The 22,666-nt window shown below is 64.2% G+C and overlaps 4 protein-coding genes across 8 annotated transcripts; 1 reads left to right on the top strand and 3 right to left on the bottom strand.

The window, feature by feature from the left end:
* The first annotated feature begins 1,424 nt into the window (after nucleotides 1-1,424).
* On the top strand, nucleotides 1,425-5,297 carry GTPBP3 (GTP binding protein 3, mitochondrial). Its single transcript, XM_042795026.1, has 9 exons — nucleotides 1,425-1,471; nucleotides 2,127-2,362; nucleotides 3,215-3,301; nucleotides 3,417-3,619; nucleotides 3,748-3,820; nucleotides 3,958-4,101; nucleotides 4,261-4,426; nucleotides 4,550-4,828; nucleotides 4,955-5,297. Exons 1-9 carry the CDS (start codon nucleotides 1,434-1,436, stop codon nucleotides 5,184-5,186), a joined length of 1,458 nt encoding a protein of 485 aa, XP_042650960.1. The 5' UTR covers nucleotides 1,425-1,433; the 3' UTR covers nucleotides 5,187-5,297.
* A 1,074-nt stretch (nucleotides 5,298-6,371) lies between these two features.
* Nucleotides 6,372-10,189, bottom strand: LOC116960355 (plasmalemma vesicle associated protein). Its single transcript, XM_032987545.2, has 6 exons — nucleotides 8,384-10,189; nucleotides 8,057-8,141; nucleotides 7,266-7,855; nucleotides 6,938-7,061; nucleotides 6,753-6,831; nucleotides 6,372-6,659 (listed from the first exon to the last, which is right to left on the bottom strand). The coding sequence occupies exons 1-6, from the start codon at nucleotides 8,759-8,761 to the stop codon at nucleotides 6,653-6,655; spliced, it is 1,263 nt and encodes a 420-aa protein (XP_032843436.1). The 5' UTR covers nucleotides 8,762-10,189; the 3' UTR covers nucleotides 6,372-6,652.
* A 1,897-nt stretch (nucleotides 10,190-12,086) lies between these two features.
* Nucleotides 12,087-14,855, bottom strand: LOC116960359 (coiled-coil domain-containing protein 194-like). Of its 4 annotated transcripts, none has more exons than XR_004406336.2 (5): nucleotides 14,490-14,855; nucleotides 13,350-13,446; nucleotides 13,069-13,206; nucleotides 12,792-12,860; nucleotides 12,087-12,564 (listed from the first exon to the last, which is right to left on the bottom strand). XR_004406336.2 is itself a non-coding variant. In XM_032987556.2 (5 exons), exons 1-5 carry the CDS (start codon nucleotides 14,817-14,819, stop codon nucleotides 12,555-12,557), a joined length of 639 nt encoding a protein of 212 aa, XP_032843447.2. In that variant the 5' UTR covers nucleotides 14,820-14,855; the 3' UTR covers nucleotides 12,087-12,554. The 4 variants fall into 4 exon arrangements, 3 of the variants coding, with proteins under 3 accessions (XP_032843447.2, XP_032843446.2, XP_032843445.2); XM_032987556.2 differs by having other exon boundaries at nucleotides 13,074-13,206; XM_032987555.2 differs by having other exon boundaries at nucleotides 12,777-12,860; nucleotides 13,074-13,206.
* A 342-nt stretch (nucleotides 14,856-15,197) lies between these two features.
* On the bottom strand, nucleotides 15,198-16,958 carry LOC116960357. Of its 2 annotated transcripts, none has more exons than XM_032987552.2 (4): nucleotides 16,647-16,958; nucleotides 16,436-16,499; nucleotides 15,785-15,854; nucleotides 15,198-15,711 (listed from the first exon to the last, which is right to left on the bottom strand). In XM_032987552.2, exons 1-4 carry the CDS (start codon nucleotides 16,902-16,904, stop codon nucleotides 15,573-15,575), a joined length of 531 nt encoding a protein of 176 aa, XP_032843443.2. In that variant the 5' UTR covers nucleotides 16,905-16,958; the 3' UTR covers nucleotides 15,198-15,572. The 2 variants fall into 2 exon arrangements, with proteins under 2 accessions (XP_032843443.2, XP_032843442.2); XM_032987551.2 differs by having other exon boundaries at nucleotides 15,785-15,912.
* Between the last annotated feature and the right edge of the window lie 5,708 nt (nucleotides 16,959-22,666).

Raw genomic sequence — 22,666 nt, forward strand, 5'->3', positions numbered from 1 at the left:
GGGTGGCGGGGTTTGGGGGTGTCCACAGGGATATATCACAGGAGGTGATACTGATGGGTCTCCAGCATCCCTGCCTGCATCCCTGCCCGCATCCCGGCCATGCTGCTGCTCGCTCCTCCCTGCTCCAGCGCCTTTGTCTGCATGGCCGTCCCCCCCCCGCCTCCCCCCTCTCCCCGCTCGCCACCACCGCAGCACCCGCCGCCCTCCCCAGGCCCCAGCCGACCCAAAACCGCTGTAAACCGAGCTGAGATTTTGGGGACTGTGGAGGGAAAACCCTCCAAACCGGGGGGATCCCATTGTCCTGGCTGCTTGTAACCCAACCCCTGTGCACCGGGCTGGCTTGGACACCCCCCCCAAAATTCCGCCTCCCCCCCCCCCGCAAGCCTTGTGTCCTGAGTAGGAGGGGATGCAATAGGGATGGGGTCCCCCAGTCCCGGTCAGGGGTGGGGTGCGGGATGGGGTGTGGGTACTGTGCCGTGATGCTGCTTGGGGAAAATTTCTATGGTTCACAGAGCAGCAGGGCCGCGGGCGGCTGTGGACCCCTCCCGGTGCACACGATGGGGGGTGGCTTGTGGGACACCCCCCCCCACCCCTCACTGGTCAGCCCCGGTCCTCACTGCAGGGGGTGAGAACCCCAGGACGTGGTGGGGGTTCCCTAGGGGAAGAGCATCTCTGGCTTGGGTGGGTGTGGAGCTGGTGTTCAGCCACTGCGGGGTGTGGGGGTGCCCAGTGCAGGGACACTCCCCACCCCCCCCCCCAAGGTGAGCAGGGGTCCCCAAAAAGCCTCAGTGCTCCCAGACAGCCTGTGTCGGAGTGGGGGCAAGGGAACCCCCACCCCCGAGGGACAGGGACACTGGTGGGTACGGAGGGGATTCTAGGAAAGGGACGGGGCAGGGGTGGGCTCTGTCATGGGGGGGATGTGGGTGCTGTTCCCCCCGTTTCAGACACGGGGACCCCCCAGATCAGGGTCCTGCAGCGCTGGCGGCTATTTTTGGGGTGCATCTAGGGGTCGCGGACTTCCATCTCCCCCCCCGGCCCCGCACCCGCAGGGCGGCCCCGCAATACCTGGGGGGGGACCCCCGAGGGGGTCCCGCTGCACCCCCACAGCCCGCACCCCGCGGGAGCAGGACCCAGGGGGGCGAGCGAGAGTGAAGTGCCTCGGAGGGACCGAGGAGGGGGCTCTGCATCCCGCCAGCACGGGGGGGAGGGACACGGGGAGGGACACAGGCAGGGACCCCCCCCCCGGGGCCACCCCGAGCCGGGCGGAAGCGCTCGGCTCCTGCCCAGCCTCAGGCGGCGTGGCGCGATGGCTGGCACGCTGGCCAATCAACAAAGGGGCCTCCGGCATGATTCCCGCCCCTTTGTGCGTCTTGGCCAATCGGAACGCGCGGGGGGGTGGGGCGAGGCGCCTGCGCTGAGGCCGCCGCGGGCTCATGGCGCTGCGCAGGGCGCTGAACGCGGCGGGATGGAGGTGGGGGTACAACGGGGTGTGGGGGCACCCTGGGGTGGGGGCGGCTCTAGGGGCGGGGGGACTCTGGGGAGGGGGTTGGAGTTCCCCCCGTGTAGGGGGGGCTGCGCGGGGAAGGGGTTGCGTGGGGAGTGGGAGGGAGCGCTTGGAGGTGGGTTTGCGCGGGGAGGGGGTGCACCCTCGGAGGGGGGGTGGGCTGCCCCTTGGGGAAGGGGTGCGCTGTGGGGGTGCACCCCGGTGCCTTTTTGGGGGAGGGGGGAGGGAGGTGGTGATGCACCCCAAAGCAGAGGATGCGCGTGGATGTGTACGGTGGGGGCAGGTTGCAGGGGGAGTGGGGTGCACCCCAGCACCCTACCTGCCCCGCGCCTGGCAGGGTGCGTGGGGAGGAGTGCGACTTTGGGGGGGGGGGGGAGTGCAGAAAGAAAAGGAGCACCCCTGGCTCTTCGGGGGGAGGAGGGGGGGCGCATAGGGAGGGGTCTGCACCCCAGGGCGCAGTGGGAGCCTCCTTGGGTCAGTGGGGTGCACAGGGAGGGGTGCTGGAGGGGCGAATGGGGGGATTGTCACCCTCCCCATTGGGAGGTGACACATGGGACACATCGAGGTGGGGGGTGGGTGTGTGTGGATAGCGCTCCCCCCACCCCTGCCCCCCCTGTCCCAGGTGGGCGCAGCGCCTGTGCTCGGCGGCGTGGGGGGACACCATCTTCGCTGTCTCCTCGGGCCACGGGCGCTGTGGTGTGGCCGTCATCCGTACCAGCGGGCCGGGGAGCCGGGGGGCCCTGCGGAGCCTCACCGGGCCCCCCGAGCTGCCCCCGCCCCGCGTCCTGGCCCTGCGGCGCATCCGGCACCCCGTCACCGCCGAGCCCCTGGACCGTGGCCTCGTCGTCTGGTTCCCAGGTGGGGCTGGTGTCGAGTCTCGGTGCCCGGTGGGGGGGTCTCGGTGCCTGGTCGGGGGGGGTCTCGGTGCCTGGTCGGGGGGTCTCAGTGTCTGGTGGTGGGGGGGTCTCAGTGTCTGGTGGTGGGGGGTCTCGGTGCCCGGTGGGGGGTGTCTCGGTGCCTGGTGGGGGGTTCTCGGTACCGGGTGGGGGGGTCTCGGTGCCGGGTGGGGGGGTCTCGGTGCCTGGTCAGGGGGTCTCAGTGCCTGGTGGGGGGGTTCTTGATGCCTGGTGGGGGGGGGTCTTGGTGCCTGGTTGGGGGGTCTTGGTGCCTTTTGTGAGTCTCAGTGCCCGTTGGGAGGGTCTTGTTGCCCAATGGGGGGGTCTTGGTGCCTTTTGGGGGGTTTCTCACTGCCTGGTCAGGGGGTCTTGGTGCCTTTTGGGTGTCTTGGTGTCTGCTGAGGGGTTTTGGTGCCTGGTGAGGGGGTCCCGGTGCCCAGTGGGGGTCTCAGTGCCTGGTAGGGGGGTCCCAGTGCCCAGTGGGGGTCTCAGTGCCTGGTGGGGATCTCAGTGCCTGGTGGGGGGGTCTCGGTGACCAGCACAGCCCTTCTTGGTTTCCCTGGCACAGTGAATTTGGCTGTATGGGGACGCCAGTGAGGGTGGTGGTGGGTCATGGTGGGTCAGCGCTGGACCCTTTGCACCGATCCTATAGAGCTGCTCATGGGGGTGTGTGTGTGTGTCTCTCCTGAGCCCCCCAAAAGCCCCTGTGGGGTCGAAGCATGCTGCCACGGGAGGGGGGGTGATGAGGTGTGCCGGATCCGGCCGGTGGGGGAAGCTCGCGGCGGTGGGCTCAGCCGGTGCCCGTCCAAGCCAGGTCCCCGGAGCTTCACCGGGGAGGACTGCGCTGAGCTGCACGTGCACGGCGGGCCGGCGGTGGTGAGCGGGGTGCTGCGGGCGCTGGGTGAGGCTCCCCCCCATCCCTCCTCCCCCCCCCTGCCCCTTCCCCTCGGGGTGCTACTGGAGGGTGCTCCCAGCTCGAGGAAATGGGGGGTGCAGCTCACCCCTGGGGCCGGCAGGATGCTTGCCCGGGCTCCGTCCCGCCGAGCCCGGGGAGTTCACGCGCCGAGCGTTCCGCCGCGGGAAGCTGGACCTGACGGCGGCCGAGGGGTTGGGGGACCTGATCCGGGCAGAGACGGAGGCCCAGCGGCAGCAAGCGCTGCGGCAAATGGAGGGTGAGCTGGGCCGGCTCTACCAGCGCTGGAGCGAGACCCTCACCCAGGTAAAGGTGTCGGGGCGCGGGACTCGGATCCGGCCTCTTTTGGGTTCCTCTGCTGTGTGCGTGGTGAATTGGGGACATGGGGCTGGGCTGTCCCTGCTGATCCCCACCCCCTCCGCCCTGACCCACAGGCTCTCGCTCACCTTGAAGCCTACATCGACTTCAGCGAGGATGACAATGTGGAGGAAGAGGTCTTGTCCCAAGGTGAGGGCTGGCAGGGTGGCCAGGAGGGCTGAGACACCCCGTCCCTGTTGTGTGTCGTGTCCCCTCCTCGATCTTTCCTCCATGTCGTGTCCGTCCGTCCGTCCCCCCGCCCCCCTTTCTTGGCTCTGTCCCCGCAGTGGATGTCACCGTGCAGGCACTGGAGCAGGAGATCGGTGCCCACCTGCGGGACGGGCGCCGCGGGGAGCTGCTGCGCAGTGGGGTCCACGCCGTCATCGCCGGCCCCCCCAACGTGGGCAAGAGCAGCCTGCTCAACCTGCTGTGTAAGGGGGGGGTGCAGAATGGGGGGGCTGCTTGCCTGGATGAGGTTCCTCCTCCCTGGGGACAGCAGCCACCATCCCCGATGCCAAGAGGGGAGGGGGGTCCATGGCATCGTCCCCTGAGCCCTGTGTTGTGTATCCCCCTCCCCCTGCCCCCCCCAGGCCAGCGTCCGGCAGCCATTGTGTCACCGGTGGCGGGGACCACGCGGGACGTGGTGGAGGTGGCCTTGAACATCGGCGGGTACCCCCTGGTGCTGAGCGACACGGCCGGGCTCCGCGATGCCACTGACCCTGTTGAGCGGGAGGGGGTCAGCCGTGCGCGGGACCGGTGAGGCTGGGAGGGGGGGCAAGCTGGGGGTCACCGCCCCGGCCCCCGCCACCGGGACTGGGATGGCTGAGAGGTGGCAGGATGTGGCCCCTTGCCATACCCTGCTGCCTTCCCCCCCCCAAGGCTGCAGCAAGCAGACCTGGTGCTGGCCGTGCTGGACGCCACGGCGGTGCCCACCGAGCCGGCGGGGCTGGGGGCTGCCCTGGGGTCCCTGCTGCCCCCCCCAGCCCCCCCTTGCATCCTGGTGCTCAACAAAGCCGACCTGCTGCAGGGAGGCGGGGGGGCCCTGCGCGATGCCTGCGCCCAAGCGGACCCCTTGCCCCCCACCACCCTCCTCTCCTGCAAGACGGGCGCGGGGCTCGACCACCTCCTGGAGCTGCTGGCGCGGCGGCTGGCGCGGCTGTGAGTGCAGGGCGGGGGACGCACGCACACACCAGCAACCCCGTCCCAGCTCGGGCAGGGGGTGCTCCAGCTTGGTTTATCTCCCGACACTGCGCCTCCCCCCCCCCCCCCCCCCCCCCCCCAAAGGTGTGGAGACCCCCTGGCAGGCTCGCCCAGCCTGACGCAGAGCCGGCACAGCCAACATTTGGGTGACTGCGCGGAGGCGCTGGCGCAGTACGGCCGGGAATGCCGGCGGGACCTGGGGCTGGCGGCCGAGCGGCTGCGGTTGGCGCGGCGGCACCTAGGCCGGATCACCGGCCACGTGGGCACTGAAGATGTCCTCGACGTCATCTTCAGGGACTTCTGTATCGGCAAGTGAGGGGCGCGTGGGGAGGGGGTCCCCCAGCTGCGGTGCCACCAGCGTCGAGGACCGCGGGGCAGGGGAGCTCTTGGTTCTGTGCTGGCATTAAACCGTGGTGCCTTTGGTGGCTCTGGCGTCGTTCCCCATCCCTGGTGCCGCCGGGCTTGGTGCCCTCAGGCCAGACCCCGGTGTTTTCCTGGCTGGGGGGAGCGTGCCCTGAGCCCCAGGCGTGGGAAAAAAAAACCCAGTGGGAGAGGCCCCGTTTCCTGGCTAGGACAAACAAGGAACTGGAGTGACTGGAAGGGAAAATCCGCCCCGGGCTTCCCCTTTGGGGGATCCCCCTGCACAGCGTGGCGTGGGGGGGCTCAGGACCCCAGCGGGGTCCACCCTTGCACCCCAAGTGCAACCCCAGCCCCAGGGATGCAGTGTAGGGGTCTTGGCACAGACCCAGCCCATGGAGCCTTGGGGTCCCCCCGGTTCTTGCACCCACCTGGCAGCTTTGGGTTCTGCAACCCCCCGGTGTGGGGGCTCCCCAAGGATCCCCCACTCTTTTACCCCCTGGCTGGGGCTCCCAGGCTTCAGAAGCGCCTGGTGCTCTGAGATTATTTATAGCAGAGCTCCAGGAAATCCTGTGGCAGTGAGCAGGTCCCACCGGTCCCCAAGCCGGGCTGTGGGGGGGCAGCTGGGATGGTGGGGGACCCCCTTCATCACCCCAATCCCACCCCAGCACTGTGCTCTGCCAGCGGCTGGGCAGGGTGGAGGTGGGGGGGACCCATCAGCATCCTCATCCTCAGGCAGTGGAAAGCAGCAGGAGCATGTGGCTGCCTGTATCTCAGGACGGACGCGGCTTGGGGGGCCCAAATGGGACCTGGGGGTGTTGGTGGCAGGGCTGGGGACGCGCTGGGAACGGTTCACACCGCTGCTGGGGTGCTGGCAGGGGCTGGCGTGCAGGCAGCCCGGCAGGCAGGAAAAGCTCTTTCAACAGGAAGGAGCGGGAAGCGCGACCGTAAATCAGCGAGTGGCAGCCGGAGATTAATCACCGCGCTTGGCGCGTCCTGCGCCCCGGCCCCACACCCCGGGGGGGCTCAGTGGCCCAGGGCGTCCCCCTCGCTTGGCTCTCATGCGCTTCTCCCCCCAGAGGGGCCTGTGATGTTCCCGCTCCCCATCCCACCTTAGGCATCCAGGCACACGTGTGGCGAGCTGTGTCGGTGCTCAGGGCCGGCTGTATTTATTTACAGCTGCCAACCGCCCCATCTCCAAGCATACGGGTACATGCACGGGGGGACGCACACAAGGATGGGGGCTCAGGGAAGGGGACAGGGGTGGGTGGCCCTGGCTCCCGCCGCGTTGGTGGCCCCCCCTGGGGTGTTGGGGGGATGACAGGGGTGCCGGCCGCTCGTTCCCGGTCGGGGTTTGCCATCCGTGCCGCGGGAAGCACCTCCTGGGCTTGTCCTCGTTGCCGTTTTCCGTGCGCTGCTTGGCCGTTAGCCGCTGCAGAGAGGGCAGGATCAGGCCCCCGGCATTGCTCGTGCCCCCCAGCCCGCTCGGACCCACCCCCCCGAACTCCCCCTCCCCACACCTCACCTGGGGTTCTGCAGGGTGGACGTGTACTGCTCCATGATCCTCCGCACCATCCGCTGGATCTCTTCTGTGCTGATTTTACCTGATGGGATGGAGCAGTGGGGCCAGAGCCGGGGGGGGACAGTGGCCCCAGTGTGACCGTGGGCTAGCCCCACAGCGGGTTTCACCCCCCTGCCCCGAGCACTCACCCATGTTCCTGAAGATGCCCTGATTCCTCAGAGCATCTACGTAGGAGCCCGTGCTGGTGAGGGGTCCCAGCTGCCCGCTGCTCCCCGGCACCCGTGAGCCCGTGATGCCGAAGAAGGCATCCATCTGCGGAGGAGAACGGGTGTGTGGGGGGGTCAGCTCTGGCATCCCGGGGTAAAGGGAGCAGGTGGGGGGAACCTGAGGGTGCTGCAGCCGCTCGTCCCCACCCCCGGGGTGCACCCGTGCAGAAACATCTTTGCAAAAGAAAGATGCGGGTGCAGAATGGCACGCGCTAAATCAAAGGTGCCCGCGCCCCAGCAGCTCCCTCACCTTCGAGCCCATGCAGATGTTGAGCTGCTCCTTGAAGTACCCCGCCTGCGCGGCGGCTTTGCTCTTCTCCTCCAGCTCCTTGCCAAGCTGCTCCTTCTCCCCCAGCAGCTTCTTCTTCTCCTCCTGCCCTCCCCTGACCTGTTTCTCGACGTCCTGCAGCCGTTTCTCCAACTCCTGCTTCTCCCTGGAGCAGTCGAGGCCACACTGGAGCAGGTTCATGTCACAGAAGCTTTTCGCCACGTACTTGGTCTCCCGTTCCTGCTGCCAGAGGAAGAGCCCCTCTGTCCTCTGCATCAACCGGCTGAGCTGCTCGTGCACGGCGCTGCAGCTGTACGGGCCAAGCATCTCCTTGATGCGCTGTAAGGAGTAGCTCAGGTCGGACCTGAGGGAGCCACACTCGTGCTTCAGCAGCTCCAGGTTGGTTTTGGTGGACTCGCAGATGGTCCGAGTGGACACCAGGTCCCGCTGGCAGCTCTCCTGCTCCTGGGTGGCTTTGGTGAGCGCGGCACCCGCTTTGCGGCAGTTTTCCTCCAGCTCCTTCTTGCCCAGGGCTGTCTGGTCCAACTGGCTGCGCAGCAGCATCTTCTCAGCTGTGAGGAGGAGGGGGGCACAGCGTTGGGGTGCATGGTTTCCCACCCCCCTCCCCCCCCAACTTTCACCTTACATCTCAGGGTGACACCCTGGGGAAGGGGAAGCCCCCCTGCACAGTCTGCAGTGCGTTCCAAGGGGGTCCCCAGGGGGCTGGGTGGGGGGGCCCAGGGTGGGGGTGGATGTGTGGGGGGGCCCCTTACCCCTGCAGCTGGTGTTGATGAAGCTCGTGGTCGTGTGACACTCTTCCAGCTTCATCTTCTGGTAGAAGATGAACTCCATCATCTCCTGCAGTTGAGGAAGAGGAGGAGGGTCAGAGCATCTCACAAGGGCCCCCCTGCCATCACCTCGCTCCCCCCCGCCCCGGGTGCTGGTGAGAGCACTGGTGAGGCTGTTTCCCCCTCTCATCCTTGTGGGGCTGAAGCGAGGTCCCAGCTCCTTGCAGCCCCCAGCACCCATGGGTGGGTCGCTGCCTCCAGCACCTGGGGGGAGGCTTTGCCTTGAGGAGTTGGGGGGGGTGGGGTGCTCACCTTGGCGTTGGGGTTGGGACCCTGGGTGCTGTTGCATTTATCCAGCTCCCGCTGCACCTTCTGGGCGAGGACCTGCAAGTTTTGCTTCTCCTTGAGGGTGGCGTTGAGGCTGCGGGTCAGGTTCATGTTCCTCCCGCTGAGGGTGATGATCTTGTTGTAGCGGTCCTGGAGCTGCTCCTCCAGCAGCCGGAGGTGCGTGTCGGTGCCCGCCTGCGCGTTGCCGTACACCATGAACAGCACCAGCCCCAGGATGATGAGGAATTGGATGAGGGAGGTGAAGAGGAAGATGTACTTCACATAAAACCCGCAGTCCCGCTTGGGTAGCGCCTCTTTGGCTTCCAAACCAAACTTGGCCATGGCGTAGCTGCTCTTCTCCATCCCACCGACGCTCTGCGCACCCCACCCCACGGCAGCCCCTTTACAACGGGGCCGCGCCAGGGCGGAGCTCGCTCTCGCTGCTGTGTTTATATTGCTGTATTTAATATTTCCTTCTGCTGGGCTCCTTCCTGCCTCTCCGGATGCCTCGAACTCGCTGGGTTATCACGCTGCAGCTTCTGTTTGTGGGAGGGCTATTGTTGCTGGTTGCTGACGGACAGGGGTGAAGCCTGGGACACTGGCCCCCCACCCCGTGCTGGGACCTGGTGCTCCCCCCAGGACTGGCTGTCACCCCAAAATAGCCCCCGGCACGGTGGGCATCGGGAATGAGTCCCCTGGGGACAGGCAGGGTGGGCTGCGGGTGCCGGCGCTCGCCGGTGGGGTGATGGAGGAGGATCCCAGTGCTTGCACTGGGCGCCCTGGGTCGGTCCTGGTGCCGTGTCCCCATGATGGGACGGTGGCACGCAGGGCCTGGTGCTCCACGTCTGCTCTCCTGCAGCTTGCGGGCAGGGAAAGGATGTGGCCAGGGCCTGGCTCGCAGGTGGGGGGTGGCAGCAGGCCGGGGTGGGTGACATGGGACAGTGGGAATCTGCGGCTGCGGCGCCCAGGGGTGCTGTCACCCCGCAGAGCCACCACCCTGCTGTGGGGCCCCGGGGAGCCACTCCTGGTCCTTGTCCCCCCTGGGGACATCACCGGCACCCCCCCGTGCGAGGACAGCCACCCATGCCAGCATTGCATGCCCAGCATTGCAGTAAGGGGCTGGAGTTAATGCCTCAAACATTCATCGACGCAGAAAACTTTGACAAGTTGTGGCCTTTGTGATTCGTCGAAGGACCGCTGCCCGAGGAAGCGCAGCACTTATCGAAGGGCACATGGCTCCACTTGTATCACTTAAATAATCTGTATTTCCTAGATAAGCCTCAAAGGTGGGAGAGGCGGACTGAGTGAAACCATGTGTTTGGGTTAAAAGGTTGATAAGAGAGGTAAGCAACCAGCACTTGATGGAGCCAAGGCCCAAGAAATAAGAACAGGAAAAGGTAAAAGTGTGTGTGGGGGGGAGCACAATCACTGACTCGATTGGAAGAGGGGGTTGGTGGACCCCATTCCCCCTCAACGCACGTGCAGGACCCGTGCTCCACCTTTCCCTTGTTTCTCATGGAAATGAGTCCGTGAAATACCTGCCTCGCTTGGTCTAGTATGTAAATCAGCTGTTAAGATGAATTTGAAAGGTGACAAAACTTGGCTGCGGGTGCACCCACCACCCAAGGTCACCAGACCTGAGACAGTGCTGGAACCTGGGGTGGTGATCTGGATACTTTGACTCTCTATCTCTTCTTTCCTTTGCGTTCCCTTTTTTTATCTTTCCTTTCTTTTCTTTTGTATAGATTTATCAATAAGAGGTCACATCGTTTACTATCCTTTACCAAGTTTAAGTTGTTTCTACTACAAGTAAAACATTTTAACTGGTCCTTCAGTGTCATTTCACCTTAATTTAACCCGAGGGGATCACAGAACCTTTACGACTCCCTGGACTCCCAGTGTGGGTTGTAACAGGCAGCCCAGCCCAGCCGGGCTGCGGGTTTGCAGCCGTCTCCCCCGTCCCTCTCTGGGTCTGGGGTCCCCTGGGGCTGAGGGGGGAGCCTGGGGGTGGGGGCTGGCTCTGGGACAGGCTGGGGACACGGTGGGGGTTGCTCAGTGCAGGGAAAAGGGGTTTGTGTCGAGCGTGGGCAGCACCGGGGCAGGGACTGGAGGGAGGAGGGGGAAGCTGCCTGTCTGACCCTCAGCACTGGTGGCCATCCCACAGGGACCCTGGGCTGTGGCAGAGGGGCCCGCTGTCCCTGAGACCCCCCCCCCCCAGCTCTGCAGGATGCCCAGCCAGGGCTGGGGGTGGGGATGAGCTGAGGTGGGGGGGCCGCGCCAGGCGCTGACCCCGAGCCGCTCACTGTTTCCTGCCTTCTGGCTGCGCCGCGGTCCCCGGGGACCGGGAAGTGTCTGCGATGGTCGGGATGGTGTCGGTCCTGAATCCATTCTCAGCTACTGCCGTTTCCTTCCTGAGCTGCAAATAACAGTGAGTCACCCCTCCTCCGGGCCCCCCCAGCCCCACTACAGGGATGCTGCCGGGGCTCTGCCAGACCCCTGACCCCGGGGACCCCAGTGTGCCAGCGGCTTTGCTGCTCGGATGCTGCCTCTGGCAGCCCACCCCAAGGGCTCCCCACAGCCTCCCGGGGTCACCAGGGATGCCAACGGGGTGCCCGCTCCCCTTGCCCCCCCTCCCCAGTGCTACAGACACTGCCTCTGTCCCATTTTCCAATTAGCCTTCTGGCTATAATTAATCCTCCCCATGCCGAGGGCTGGCGCTGTGTTGAGGTGGGACCGTGGGAATGGCTCTGCCCCATTCCTCTCCTTGTCTCATGCTGATGTGGGGCTTTGGGGGGGGGGGGGTCTCCACTTTGGGACCACCAAATTTGGGCTGCAGGGCTGGTTTTGTGTGTGTGTGTGTGTGTGTGTGTGTGTGTGTTTCCCAGATTCCACAGCCCAGGGAGCCCCAACATGACCATGGGCCTCCTCGCAGAGGCACCTTCAGCTGGAAAGTTGCCTGCCAGCACCTTTCCTGACACCCCCCCCAAGCCGGGGGGCAATGGGGGGTACGGGGGGGTGTAGGCCGGATGCCTGTGTGCGGCCTGCCTGCCCTCTGCACAGGATGCGGCGGCAGGAAAATCTGCAACTTTCCTGGAAACCTTCTTCAAAGCGGCTTGGAGATGTTGGGAAGCGACGGCAAAACAGCAGCAGCTGCTGAGCCCCGTGTGTGTGTGTCCCCCCTCTTCCCGCCTCAACCCCGCAACCCTGCCTGGGCCCCCCCGGTCTTTGGGGTTCCTGGAAGAGCCAGATCCTGCTCTGGCAGCCACTGGGCACCGCGGGGTGTGTGGTGCCTGAGCTGGGCTTGGGGACAGCTGGGCTCAGGGGGGGACACAGCTGGGCTTGGGGGGGGACACAGATGGGTTTGGAGGGTTCACAGCTGGGCTTGGGGGGACACAAATGGGCGTGGGGGGACACAGATGGGTTTGGAGGGGAATACAGCTGGGTTTAGGGGACACAGATGGGCTTGGGGGGACACAGCTGGGTTTAGGGGGTACAGCAGGTCTTGGAGGGGGGGATACAGCTGGGCTTGGGGACACAGCTGGGCTTGGGGAGACACATCTGGATTTAGGGAGGGTACAACTGGGCTTGTGGCAGAGGCCTGGGCTCAGGGGGACAGGGGGACAGCCCGGCTGCTGGCACGGGGAGACATCCCGGTGAGCAGAGCAGCCTTTATTGTCCAAATCCCTGCCCAGTTTTCCCAGTTTCTCGAGCGCGCTGGGAACGTGGCATTAACCCCTGGAGCTGATTGAATCGCAGCTCCAAAGCAGCTGGTGGGGAAAACACCCCTTGGCTGAGGTAAAACTGCCCAGAAGCTGCAGGACCGACCCCTCCGGTCCTGCTGCGGCGGTGACATCGGGGGACACAGCAGGACGGGGACACGCGGCAGCGTCACGAGAGGCGGCGGGATCGGGACACGCGGCGGGGGTGTGTGTGTGTGTGTAAAGACACGCGGGGGGATGAAGACACGCAGTGACAATCATCATCGTTCATCTGGACACTCTGGCTCTGGTGAGAAACGCGGGGGCTGAGCCGCTGCTGGGTCCCAGTGCTAAGGGGCGCTGTGGGACTGGGAATGATGGGCTCCGCGGGGCGGGATGAGGGGGTCCGGCCCCCAGCCCCCCCGGCAGGGAGGGGGTCGGGGGGGGCCTGCGGGGCTTCAGCCCTTCCTGTAAAAGAGGGGAGAGCAGGGAGTGAGTCCCCCACCCTGTCCCTGGGTCCTGCTCCCCTGGGGACACTGGTGACGATGGCGTGTGCTAGGAAGTGTGCCCGTGAGCCCCCCAAGTCCGGCCGCACCGGTGAAGCCCCCTCCCCAGACCAACGCTTGGGGTGTCCCTGTCCCCCCAAGCCGTGCAGGCAGAACAAGACCCACAGAAAGTACCGGGACGGGGGGCACCTGCGCCCAGTCGCTCGGTCCCTCGCCCGCCGCCGTCGCAACGCTTCGACCTCGGCCGCGTAGTTCCGCCTGCGGGGAGAGCGGAGCCGTGTGAGGGGGTGTCCCTGCCCCGGGATGGGGGGCACAGAGGGTCCCCATGGGGAAGGAGTGAAGGGCAGGGTGGTGGAGGGGCTGGGGTGGGGCTGAGTGCAGGGCTGGGCTGGTTTGGGGAGGGTGGTGGGGATGCTCTGGGGTGCTCAGCCCATGGAGGAGGGGGGGGTGGGGGGACGACAAGGACCTTACAGGGTGACCTCGAGCTCTCTCTGCCGGGTCTCACACTGCTCCCCCCGCGCCCGCAGCGCTCGCCGCTGCTCCGCTGCCTCCTCCAGCCGTTGTCGCAGCCCCAGCGCCTGCTCCTCGCCCCGCGCCAGCTCCTCTGCAGCACGGAAGGGACAGCGGGGTCACCCAGGTGACCCTAATGGGTGTTCGGCTGGGAGACATCCCCTCCCCCCCACCCCCCCCAAAAAAAATAAAACAAAAACCCAAGAGGGCTGCTGATCCCCGGGGGACGGAGCTCACCTTGCAGAGCTGTCTTGCTGCGGGCCAGCTCAGCCCGCTCTCGCCGCAGGGCCAGCACCTCATCCCCCAGCGCTGTCACGTTGGCCTCCAGCCTGGCCTGGGGAGAGGGGACACGGCAGCTTGGGGACAGGGGTGGGCAACGTCCTCCCGACTCTTCATCTGCTGCTGGAGTCCTGCCCCTCCTCACCACCTGCCCCATGTCCCCAAGATGTCCCCATGCTCCAGGTAGCCTTAGGTCCCGTCCCCCCCCCATCGTGTTTCTCAAAGGGGTAAGGACATGGGTTTAGGGAAAATCCCTCTTTTCCTGGAGGGATGGCTCAGCCTGAGCTTGGTGAGGATGCTGGTGCACAGGGATGTCACAAGAGCCCCAAGCCACCCAAGCACCCCATGGGTGGCATTCCCGGTGCCTGGGAGGGGACAGGGCTCCCTCCAGCTGGGTCCCTGAGAGGCTGCACAGCCCAGCCCCACTCCCGGCGCCAGCCCCGGGAAGCCAGAGCACTTTTCCAGCCTCTCTGGGCCATTGTTCGGCCGGATGAGCCCAGAGGGGCGGCGGGACCCGGCTCTTCCTCCGGGCTGTGGCCGCAGCGCTGGGGCCAGGCCCTTTCCCAGCCGGGGCCGCAGCTAAAAATACCTGGGAGGAGAGAAACGGCAGCTCCGCACCGGCTCCGGCTGCTTTGGGACAGGGTAATTATATGTGCGTGGAACAGCTTGGGCACGGCTAAGAATAGATGTCCCCGGTTGGGCGCGGGCACCCAGGCAGGGGGATGGCAGGACCGGGGCTGTGCCAAGGGACTGGGAGCAGCCAGGGATCCCCTCTTGGGGTGACCCCATGCAGGAAGGTAGCCGTGACCCCCTGGGGTGCTGCTGGTCCTCCCATCCCAGGGCTGCCTCTCCCGTTTCCAGGCTCATCTTTCCAGCCAGCATTTGCTCTCCTGGGGTTGCTCGTCTGCATCATCCTCCCCCCCAGTGCTGGGGCTTTCCAGGACCCTGGCTGAAATCCCACCAGGGATGATGCATCACCCTGGTCTTGGCTACTGGGGTCCCCCTAAAACCCCTCCCTCTCCACCCCAGCATCGCTCACCCCACGCATACAGGGTGGCTGAGCACCCCGCCTTGTCCCCCATCCCCTCCAGCACCTACCGCCCGCTCCCGGCAGGACGCCAGGCTGGCATTGAGCTTTTTGCCGTCACCACGGGCCTGGGCGAGCTCCCGCCGCAGAGCATCCTCCGCCCGGGCTCCTGCCGCCGCTGCCCGCTGCAGCCGGGCTCGCTCCCGCTCCAGCTCGGCCACGCGATTCCCCAGCTCCCGGCTCTCGTTGGCCGCCCGTTCCCGGCAGCCTTGCAGCTTCCCCACCGCCTCCGAACGCCACACCATCACCGCCACCGAGACCGTCACCGCCGCCACCAGCACCACCAGCGCCGCGCACAGTCCCAGCACCTTCAGGGTGGCTTTGGGCACCGCGGGGTCCATGCCGGAGGGGGACACGGGACCGCGAGCCCGCTCCGGTGGCGGCTGCCTGGGATGTGGCAGCATTCCCGGGGCAGGTTGCTCCCTCAGTTGCTGTAATTGCTGCCTGTGGGTTTTTCTCACCAAACCTGGCTTTGGGCTGTGGTTTCTCGCAGGTCACAGCCCAGAATAGACTTTGTTTGTGCTGGAGGTGGGAGGACGCTCTGCCCCTGAGCCTGGCTGTGGGTTGCAGCTGCAGGGACAAGCGAGGACGCAGTTGGAGGTCAGGTGGGTGTTGGGGATGCTGGGGGTGCCATCTGCCCAAGGGTCTTCTGCAGCACCCCCTTACCCCGCTGTACATCAGGGTCATGGTCCCCAAGAGGTGCCAGAGCAAAAATATGATGGATTTTCTCAAGGTTTTATTGGAAATTGGATAAAAATCACTTAACCGTTGAGTGCCTGTGGACCCCTTGACTCAGGGCAGCCCTGCCACGCCTCTGTCCTCTCCAGCCCATGCCCCCGTCCCCTCCCTTGCCATGGGCACAATTCTTGGTGGCTGGAGGGAAACCATCTCCCCGGATGTCCCCACAGTGGCCAGGGTTAATTTGGCGAGCAGGGTGTGTGGGGAGGTCTAGGACTGCGTAGGTGGTCCCAGGGACAGGGGCGAGTGGGAACAGGGCCACCCCCAGAGCCCACTGGGCTGGATGAGAACAGTCCCTCCTCATCCCACACTGGGAGATGGGATATGGAGGGACTCATGTCCCTGCTGCTTGGGGATCACAGGAGGAGCATCCCGGGGAGGAGGAGAGCCAGGAGGCTGAGTGACACAGCCGGGGTCCTGTTCCCACTCGAATGCTGGCTCCTCATATCCTGGAGCTGCTTCTCCAGGGCCTGGTTCTTCAGCTGGAGCTCGTCCCTGGTGGGGGGACACAGGGAGGGTCAGTGACAGACCGTGGGGCTGGGGTCAAGGGGGGGGGCGTGGGGCTCACCTGCTGCTCTGCAGGTCCTCCAGCTGCTTCTCCTGCTGGGCCACCTGTGCCCGGAGCACCCCGTTCTCCTCTGCGGGGAGGTGAGGGCGGGGGGGTCAGGGTGTCCCAGGGGATGGGGGTCAGGGTGACTGAGGGGACAGAGATCAAGGTGACCCAGGGGATGGAGATCAGGGTGACCCAGGGGACAGAGATCAAGGTGACCCAGGGGATGGGGGTGACTGAGGGGACAGAGATCAGGGTGACCCAGGGGACAGGGATGAGGGTGACCCAGGGGACAGGGATGAGGGTGACCCAGGGGATGGGGATGGGGGTGACTGAGGGGACAGGGATGAGGGTGACCCAGGGGATGGGGATCAGGGTGACCCAGGGGACGGGGATCAGGGTGACCCAGGTGATAGGGATGAGGGTGACCCAGGGGATGGAGATCAGGGTGACCCAGGGGACAGGGATGAGGGTGACCCAGGGGATGGGGATCAGGGTGACCCAGGGGACGGGGATCAAGGTGACCCAGGGGACAGGGATGAGGGTGACCCAGGGGATGGGGATCAGGGTGACCCAGGGGAAGGGGATCAGGGTGACCCAGGGGACAGAGATCAGGGTGACCCAGGGCCCATTGCCTGTGCCCACACTCCCCCCCTGCCCAGGACTCACCTTGCAGCTGGGTTACCCTGACGAGTGCCGGCTCCAGCTCCAAGACTTTCCCCTCCAGCACTCTCTGAGCATGGGCAGAGGGAAGGGGCTGGAGGCTCTGGCTCGGGACCTCCCTCTCATCCACCAAACGCACCCAGTTCAAGGCGGGAGGGCTGCAGATTTCCCCATGGACCCCCAGCCCCCCACCCACCAGCAGCACCCCAGCACCTACCAACTGCTTACTGCAACCTTCCCACTGCCCCCGGGCTTCGGCCAGGGACAGGTTGGTGACATCCAGCTCCTTCTCCAGCCACGCCAGCCTTGCCGAGCCGTTCCCGGCCATCATGGAGCCCACGGCCTGCTGGCAGAGGACGGAGGAGAGGGCTACTGCCAGCACCACTGTGGCCACCCCAAAGGCCAAGGCCGCGGCTACGTACACCTTCCAAATTTTTTTGCCCGTAGGCAGCTGGCGCGGGCTGCAGACTTCCATCCTGCCCTGTCTGGGCACAAAAAAACCCACAGGGGGTTCTGTGGGAGCTTGAGGTTTGTTTCAAAAATCAAGTAGTTTTGTTTCTGAACGAGCGGGACTTTCCAGGAAATCATGTGGTTTGCGAGTGGCGCAGCACCCGGGGGGGAGTTGAACGGCTGCTGGGCTGCCAGGGGTGCAACGGGGGGGCTGGGGCTGTGCCCCCACCTGCACCGGGGCTGCTACGGGCAGGGCTCGGGAAGATGTGGGAGGGGGGACACACGACCCCCTCACTGCAGGGGGTGAGCTCAGCCCCATGTCGCAGGGAGCGAGGTGGAAGAGTTGCGGGGCTGCAGGCACACGTGCAGCCCTCTGGAGCTGCCAGTGGGGCCAGTGCCCAGGGTGGAGGGGTCAAGGTGGGGGGAAATGGGGTGTGGGGTACCTGGAACATGGGGTGCATGGGGTATGGGGGATTAGGGGCATCAGGCACTGGGGGTATGGAGTACCTGGGGTATGGAGAATTAGGGGTACAGTGTATGGGGCACCTGGGGTATGGAGAAATGAGGGTACAGGGTATGTGGTACCTGGGGTATGGAGAAATGGGGGTACAGGGTATGGGGTACCTGGGGTATGGAGAAATGGGGGTACAGGGTATGGGGTACCTGGGGTATGGAGAAATGGGGGTGCAGGGTATGGGGTACCTGGGGTATGGAGAAATGGGGGTGCAGGGTATGGGGTACCCAGGCTATGGGGTACCCAAGGTATAAGGTAACTGGGGTTTGGGGTGCCTGGGCTCGGGGCTACCTTGGGTATGGCCCAACTGGAGTGTGGGGTAACCAAGTTATGGGGTACCTGGGGTACAGGGGTACACAGGCTGTGGGGTAACTGGGCGTGGGGTTACTGGGGGTTGGTGGTACCAGTCTGCAAACCCTTCTGCCAGTCCAGTTCTGCCCCAGTTCCATCTGGGCAAAGGGGCGTTGCTGGGGCCAGGATCGGGCCCTGGGTACTGGTAATGTTTGGCCCTGGGCTGGTGGCACTGGGCCCAGCTTTCAGGGGGTGTCGGGGGGGGGAAGAAAGGAGGGGAGGAGCCCCCTGGTCCCATCCTTGGGGGCCACTGCATGGGAAGGGTTTTGGGAGGCCGGGAGTGTGGCCGAGCCAGCTCCTGCTGGGGGAGAAATTCTAAACGCTTTTTTTTTCCAGGAGTTGTGCTAAAATCCTGGGGGTTTTAATGCTTTTCCTGCTGGTGTTTCTCAGCAGGGAAACAGCCCCTGAGCAAAGGCAATGCTGGCCGGTCCGTCACAGCCCCGACGGACCCCAAAGCATCTGGGGGGGAACCGGGGGGAGAGGAACCTTCCCAGGTGTGGGGCTGGGAGGAGATGGGGGACACGGGATGTGGGATATGGGGTGTGGGATGTGGGATGTGGTATTTGGATCTGGGATACATAATGTGGGATGTGGATATGGGATGTGGGCTGTAGGGTGTGAGGTATAGGATGCAGGGTGTGGGGTGCAGGATATGGGATATGGGGTGTGGAATGAGGGATATAGGATGATAGATATGGGATATGGGGTGCAGGATATGGGAATATGGGATGCTGAATGCAGGATATGGGATATGTGATGCAGGACTATGGAATATGGGATTATGGGATATGGGGGTGTGGGTTATGGGATGTGGGATGCGGGGATATGCGATATGGAATATGGGATGTGGGATATGGGGTGTGGGATGTAGGCTACTGTCTATGGGCTGTGGGGTGTGGGATGAAGGATATGGGATATGGGCTGCAGGATATGGGATATGGGGTGTGGAATGTGGGATATAGGATGCTAGATATGGGATATGGGCTGCAGGATATGGGAATATGGGATGATGAATGTGGGATATGGGATATGTGATGCAGGAATATGCGGTATGGAGTGTGGGCTATGGGATGTGGGATGCAGGAATATGGGATATGGACTAATGTGGGATTTGGGATGAGGGATATGGGATGCAGAGTGTGGGATGCAGGCCTGGGGTGAGACGCTGCAACTGGGGATGACACCGTGCCTCAGATCGAGCTGATCACCCAAATAAATCCGAGTCTGGCCAAGGTGACACCTACGGGGAGCAGCCCTGGCCAGGCCAGAGCTGGGAGGGGGGGGCGAGGGGGCCGAGGGGGGGTGGGTTGTCACCACAATCATGCCAGGGAGCCGAGACCCCCGGCACAGAGCCCTGGCATGGGGAGCCCAGCCCCAGGGATGCTCCGGCTGCATCCTGGAGCTCAGAGACAGCGGCCACCGCCTCACCTTTCCCCCACCCAGCTCCAGAAATAGCTGTTCCACTTTTAGTATTTTTATTCTACTGTTTCATGTGATAGAAAAAGCAATGGCTGTGAAATTAAAAACACACAAAATATTTACCAAACTTCCAGTTTTTGAGTCAGATTTTCAACATCTGGAGAATTAAAAGGCTCTGGCAGATTCGGTGAGCTGTCAGCATAAAGGCTTTAAATATGTTGTTATTATTATTTATGGTCTGGAGCCTGAAGAGGAACGAAGGCCAAAGGTTTCAAAAATAGCTTGAAAAACGCGAATGGATGTATTTTCCAGAACCAGCTCACTTTGAACTGCAAGATATTGAGATGCAACATTAAAAAAAAAAAAAAAAATCTAAAAAGCAACTGGGACAGGAATGTGCATTGTCGAGGGCTGCCCCGAAGCCGCCCTGGCGCAGTGGAGCTCGGCCGTCCCCACGGCGTCCCGGCTCGGGCTTGCTTCGGAAAACAAGTGTCAGCGCTCCGAGCAGCCCCTCTCCCTCTTCCCACTGTTTTCCCCCAAATCCTGGCCTCCACCCGCCCCTTTCCCGGGGGACACCCAGCGATGTGCCCCCCCTCTCTTTGGGAGGGGTTGGAGGGTCTGTCATCTCCAGCTTGTCCATGTTCGAGGACTGTTTGTTTTCCTCCTCCGGCAGGTTGTCCGGCGGGAGCGCCGGGAGCGGAGCGGCGTCTCTTGGCCAGACGGCCTGGAATTCGGCAGCTGGATCCTGCCTGGCCTCACCATCACGGCAGAGACGGGGAGCTGGCACCTTCCATGGCCCCTCGCAGCAGGATGCCCAGGGATGCTCCAGTTTGGGGTCTCCGGGGATGTTCTGGATACCCAGGGATGCTCCAGTTTGGGGTCCCTGGGCTTCCCTCCAGTTTGGGGTCCCCAAGGATGTTCTGGATATCCAGGGATGCTCCAGTTTGGGGTCCCTGGGCTTCCCTCCAGTTTGGGGTCCCCAAGGATGTTCTGGATATCCAGGGATGCTCCAGTTTGGGGTCCCTGGGCTTCCTTCTGGTTTGGGGTCCCCAGGGATGCTCTGGATACCCGGGGACGCTCTGGTTTGGAGTCCCAGGGGACCATCTACTTTGGAGGCTCCCAGGGATGCTCTGCATAACCAGGGATGCTCTGGATGCCTGAGGATCCTCCAGTTTGGGGTTCCTGGGGTTGCTCTGGATACCCAAGGATGTTCTGGATGCCTGGGGATGCTCTGGTTTGGAGTCCCTGGGGATCCCTCCAGTTTGGGGGTCCCCAGGGATGCTCCAGTTCAGGGCAGGGAATGGAGGAGACACCTCCACACACACCCCCCCTCCCAACATCCAGGGGCTGGAGCCCTGGCCAGGATGCGGCCCCTGAAGCCCCAGTGCTGGGGTGTGGTGTGAAGGTGCAAAGCCAGCGGGGAGGGGGCACGCGGGGGCACATTTTGGGCTGTCAGGAGCCGAGGCCGGCACACCGCGGCAGCTCCTGCTGCGGCCGTGATGCTCCACACCCCACTCAGCCTCACCCCACAGCCTGGCCCTGGGGAGGTGGTGGGGCAGCGTGGCCCCCCCCCCGGCCCTTGGCAGGGGGCTGAGAGGAGGGTCCTGGGCAGGCACAGCTCCTCTGCTTTTCCCTTTCATCCCTTGCCTGCGCCTGTTCCCTTTCAGCCTGAAACGTGGGTTTCTCTCCTATTTTGGGTTGGCTTTTCGGCTGCTTTCTTTTATTATTTTAATTTAGGCACTGTCATTATATTTTCCATTATTTAAAAAAAAAAAAAAAAGAAAAAGAAAAAGAAGAAAACGAGCAGCTTCCCAAGGCGCTTTCCAGCTCCCGGCTGCTGCTCTGAGCAGCTTTTGTTCCCGGCCAGCACCGGGACGTGCTCATAGGGTGCAGCACAGCGGCACCCCCTTCCCACTGCCCATGCCCTGGCTCCCTCCTCCCTGTGGGGCCAGGGGGGGTTTGGGGGGTGCCCTCCGATGTGGGGATGCTGTTGGGGAGGGGGATGAGCAATCAGCAGCCCCATCCCCTCTGCGGGGGCCCTGGCAGGATGGATGGACGTGCTGATGAACCTGCACACCGGCCTCTCATTTACGTTGGGTTCCAGCCATCCCTAATTGCTGCCGGGGCAGGATGGGGGATGCTGGCTCCCGGGCTCCTTTTTTCCTTCCCAGCTTTGCTATTCCCTTTCATCTTGGGGGGGGGAATGTGTGTGGGGTGTAAAAAGAAGCAGCCAGGCTACCTTTCTCACCACCACGGGGATGCTCATCCTGCACAGAGACGGGCTCTTGTTATCCACCGCCCACCTGCATCCCCTGATTCGGCCATCCGGGAGCTCTCCCGGGATATTTCCATCCCTGCTTCTGCCCCACTCTTCCTCCCCCCTCTGCAAGGCATCGACAGAGCTGGATGGACCCACCAGTGCTGGGTGCAAGCGGGGAGCGGGGCAGCATTGCGTCTGCATCGTGCCCACCCTGAAAACGTGTGTCCGGGAACCCCCCGCACCCCATTGCTTCCCCAAAGTTGTGGGAGGGCGGGGGGACCAAGGGGATCCTCACCCCAGCCCCAGCCCCCCACCTGGAGCTGAGTTGGGAGCATCACCCATGCTAAGGGGCTGAGAAGGAAAAAAAAAACAAAAAAACAACAACAAAAAAAACCAAAACAGTTTTCACCCCAAAGTTGTTGCGTTGGAGAAACCCCCCACTCTGGCTTCTCCATCCCACAGGCCGTGGGTCTGGTGTGGGGTCCCTGTGGGGCTCCCCCCACCCCGGGTACCCCCCTCCAGAGCTGCCGTGGGTCACGCGGAGCCGCGTGCCGGTGGTTTTTGGTAACGATTACGAGAATTAGAGAGAAAAGCGTCCCAGCTGGCAGCCTCGGCCGCACAGCCCCGGGGCTGGCCTTCGACGCTCAGCACCGCCTGGCAGCCGGGAGGGGCTGGGGGGGTGTGTTATTTTGGTACCTGATGATGCTCCACAGCACACGGGTGGGGTGTGGGTCTGGGCAGCCCCAGCCAGCGTGGCGGGGGGGGGCATTTGGGGCTAGGAACCAAGGGGATCCTTGTCCCCAGAGCTTGGGGTGTGGGACGCTCGGGATGGGGACCGTGAGTTTAGGTCCTGAGCCAAGAGACCCACACCCCGGGGAGGTGGGGGGGGGGGGAGCAGAAGTTGGATTTTGGCTGCAGAGCCCCCCCCTCAGCCCAACCCCTGACCCCGGGCAAGTTTCCAGCCCTCGGGAATGTGGGGCTGGGCTGGACACCCACCACGGACCTCCCGCAACCCCAACACATCCCGGAGTGTGGCTCCTGCTCGGTGGCCCTGGGACTGGGGGGAGCCCCTGGGCCCCCCCTTTGGCTTTCCTCAGAGCCCGGAGAACCCCCCAGCACGATGCCGGAGGTCCCGGCCGGAGCTGGGAAGGGACCCGGTGGATGGATGGATGGTTGTGAGGAGAAGGGGTTGCAAATTGGGGCATCCAACCGGCCTCTTTGCGTGGCTGCTTTTTGTCTTTTT

Source organism: Tyto alba, unplaced genomic scaffold, assembly GCF_018691265.1.
Source record: "Tyto alba isolate M040663 unplaced genomic scaffold, T.alba_DEE_v4.0 Super-Scaffold_20000042, whole genome shotgun sequence".
In the NCBI taxonomy this organism is placed as follows: domain Eukaryota; kingdom Metazoa; phylum Chordata; class Aves; order Strigiformes; family Tytonidae; genus Tyto; species Tyto alba.

What these genes read in the sequence shown, in the direction of transcription:
- LOC116960359 (XM_032987554.2), bottom strand. Translation starts at nt 14,819, where the DNA reads ATGGACCCCGCGGTGCCCAAAGCCACCCTGAAGGTGCTGGGACTGTGC. An exon ending in CGTCCTGCCGGGAGCGGGCG is followed by an intron (nt 13,447 to 14,489) that starts GTAGGTGCTGGA and finishes CCCTCTCCCCAG; the next exon opens with GCCAGGCTGGAGGCCAACGT. An exon ending in AGAGAGCTCGAGGTCACCCT is followed by an intron (nt 12,861 to 13,073) that starts GTAAGGTCCTTG and finishes CTCTCCCCGCAG; the next exon opens with GCGGAACTACGCGGCCGAGG.
- LOC116960357 (XM_032987551.2), bottom strand. Translation starts at nt 16,904, where the DNA reads ATGGAAGTCTGCAGCCCGCGCCAGCTGCCTACGGGCAAAAAAATTTGG. An exon ending in AAGGTTGCAGTAAGCAGTTG is followed by an intron (nt 16,500 to 16,646) that starts GTAGGTGCTGGG and finishes GCCCATGCTCAG; the next exon opens with AGAGTGCTGGAGGGGAAAGT. An exon ending in GAGGACCTGCAGAGCAGCAG is followed by an intron (nt 15,712 to 15,784) that starts GTGAGCCCCACG and finishes TCCCCCCACCAG; the next exon opens with GGACGAGCTCCAGCTGAAGA.
- GTPBP3 (XM_042795026.1), top strand. Translation starts at nt 1,434, where the DNA reads ATGGCGCTGCGCAGGGCGCTGAACGCGGCGGGATGGAG. An exon ending in CTGAACGCGGCGGGATGGAG is followed by an intron (nt 1,472 to 2,126) that starts GTGGGGGTACAA and finishes CCCCTGTCCCAG; the next exon opens with GTGGGCGCAGCGCCTGTGCT. An exon ending in CAGCCTGCTCAACCTGCTGT is followed by an intron (nt 4,102 to 4,260) that starts GTAAGGGGGGGG and finishes TGCCCCCCCCAG; the next exon opens with GCCAGCGTCCGGCAGCCATT.
- LOC116960355 (XM_032987545.2), bottom strand. Translation starts at nt 8,761, where the DNA reads ATGGAGAAGAGCAGCTACGCCATGGCCAAGTTTGGTTTGGAAGCCAAA. An exon ending in ACATCTGCATGGGCTCGAAG is followed by an intron (nt 7,062 to 7,265) that starts GTGAGGGAGCTG and finishes TCTCCTCCGCAG; the next exon opens with ATGGATGCCTTCTTCGGCAT. An exon ending in GGGCATCTTCAGGAACATGG is followed by an intron (nt 6,832 to 6,937) that starts GTGAGTGCTCGG and finishes CCATCCCATCAG; the next exon opens with GTAAAATCAGCACAGAAGAG.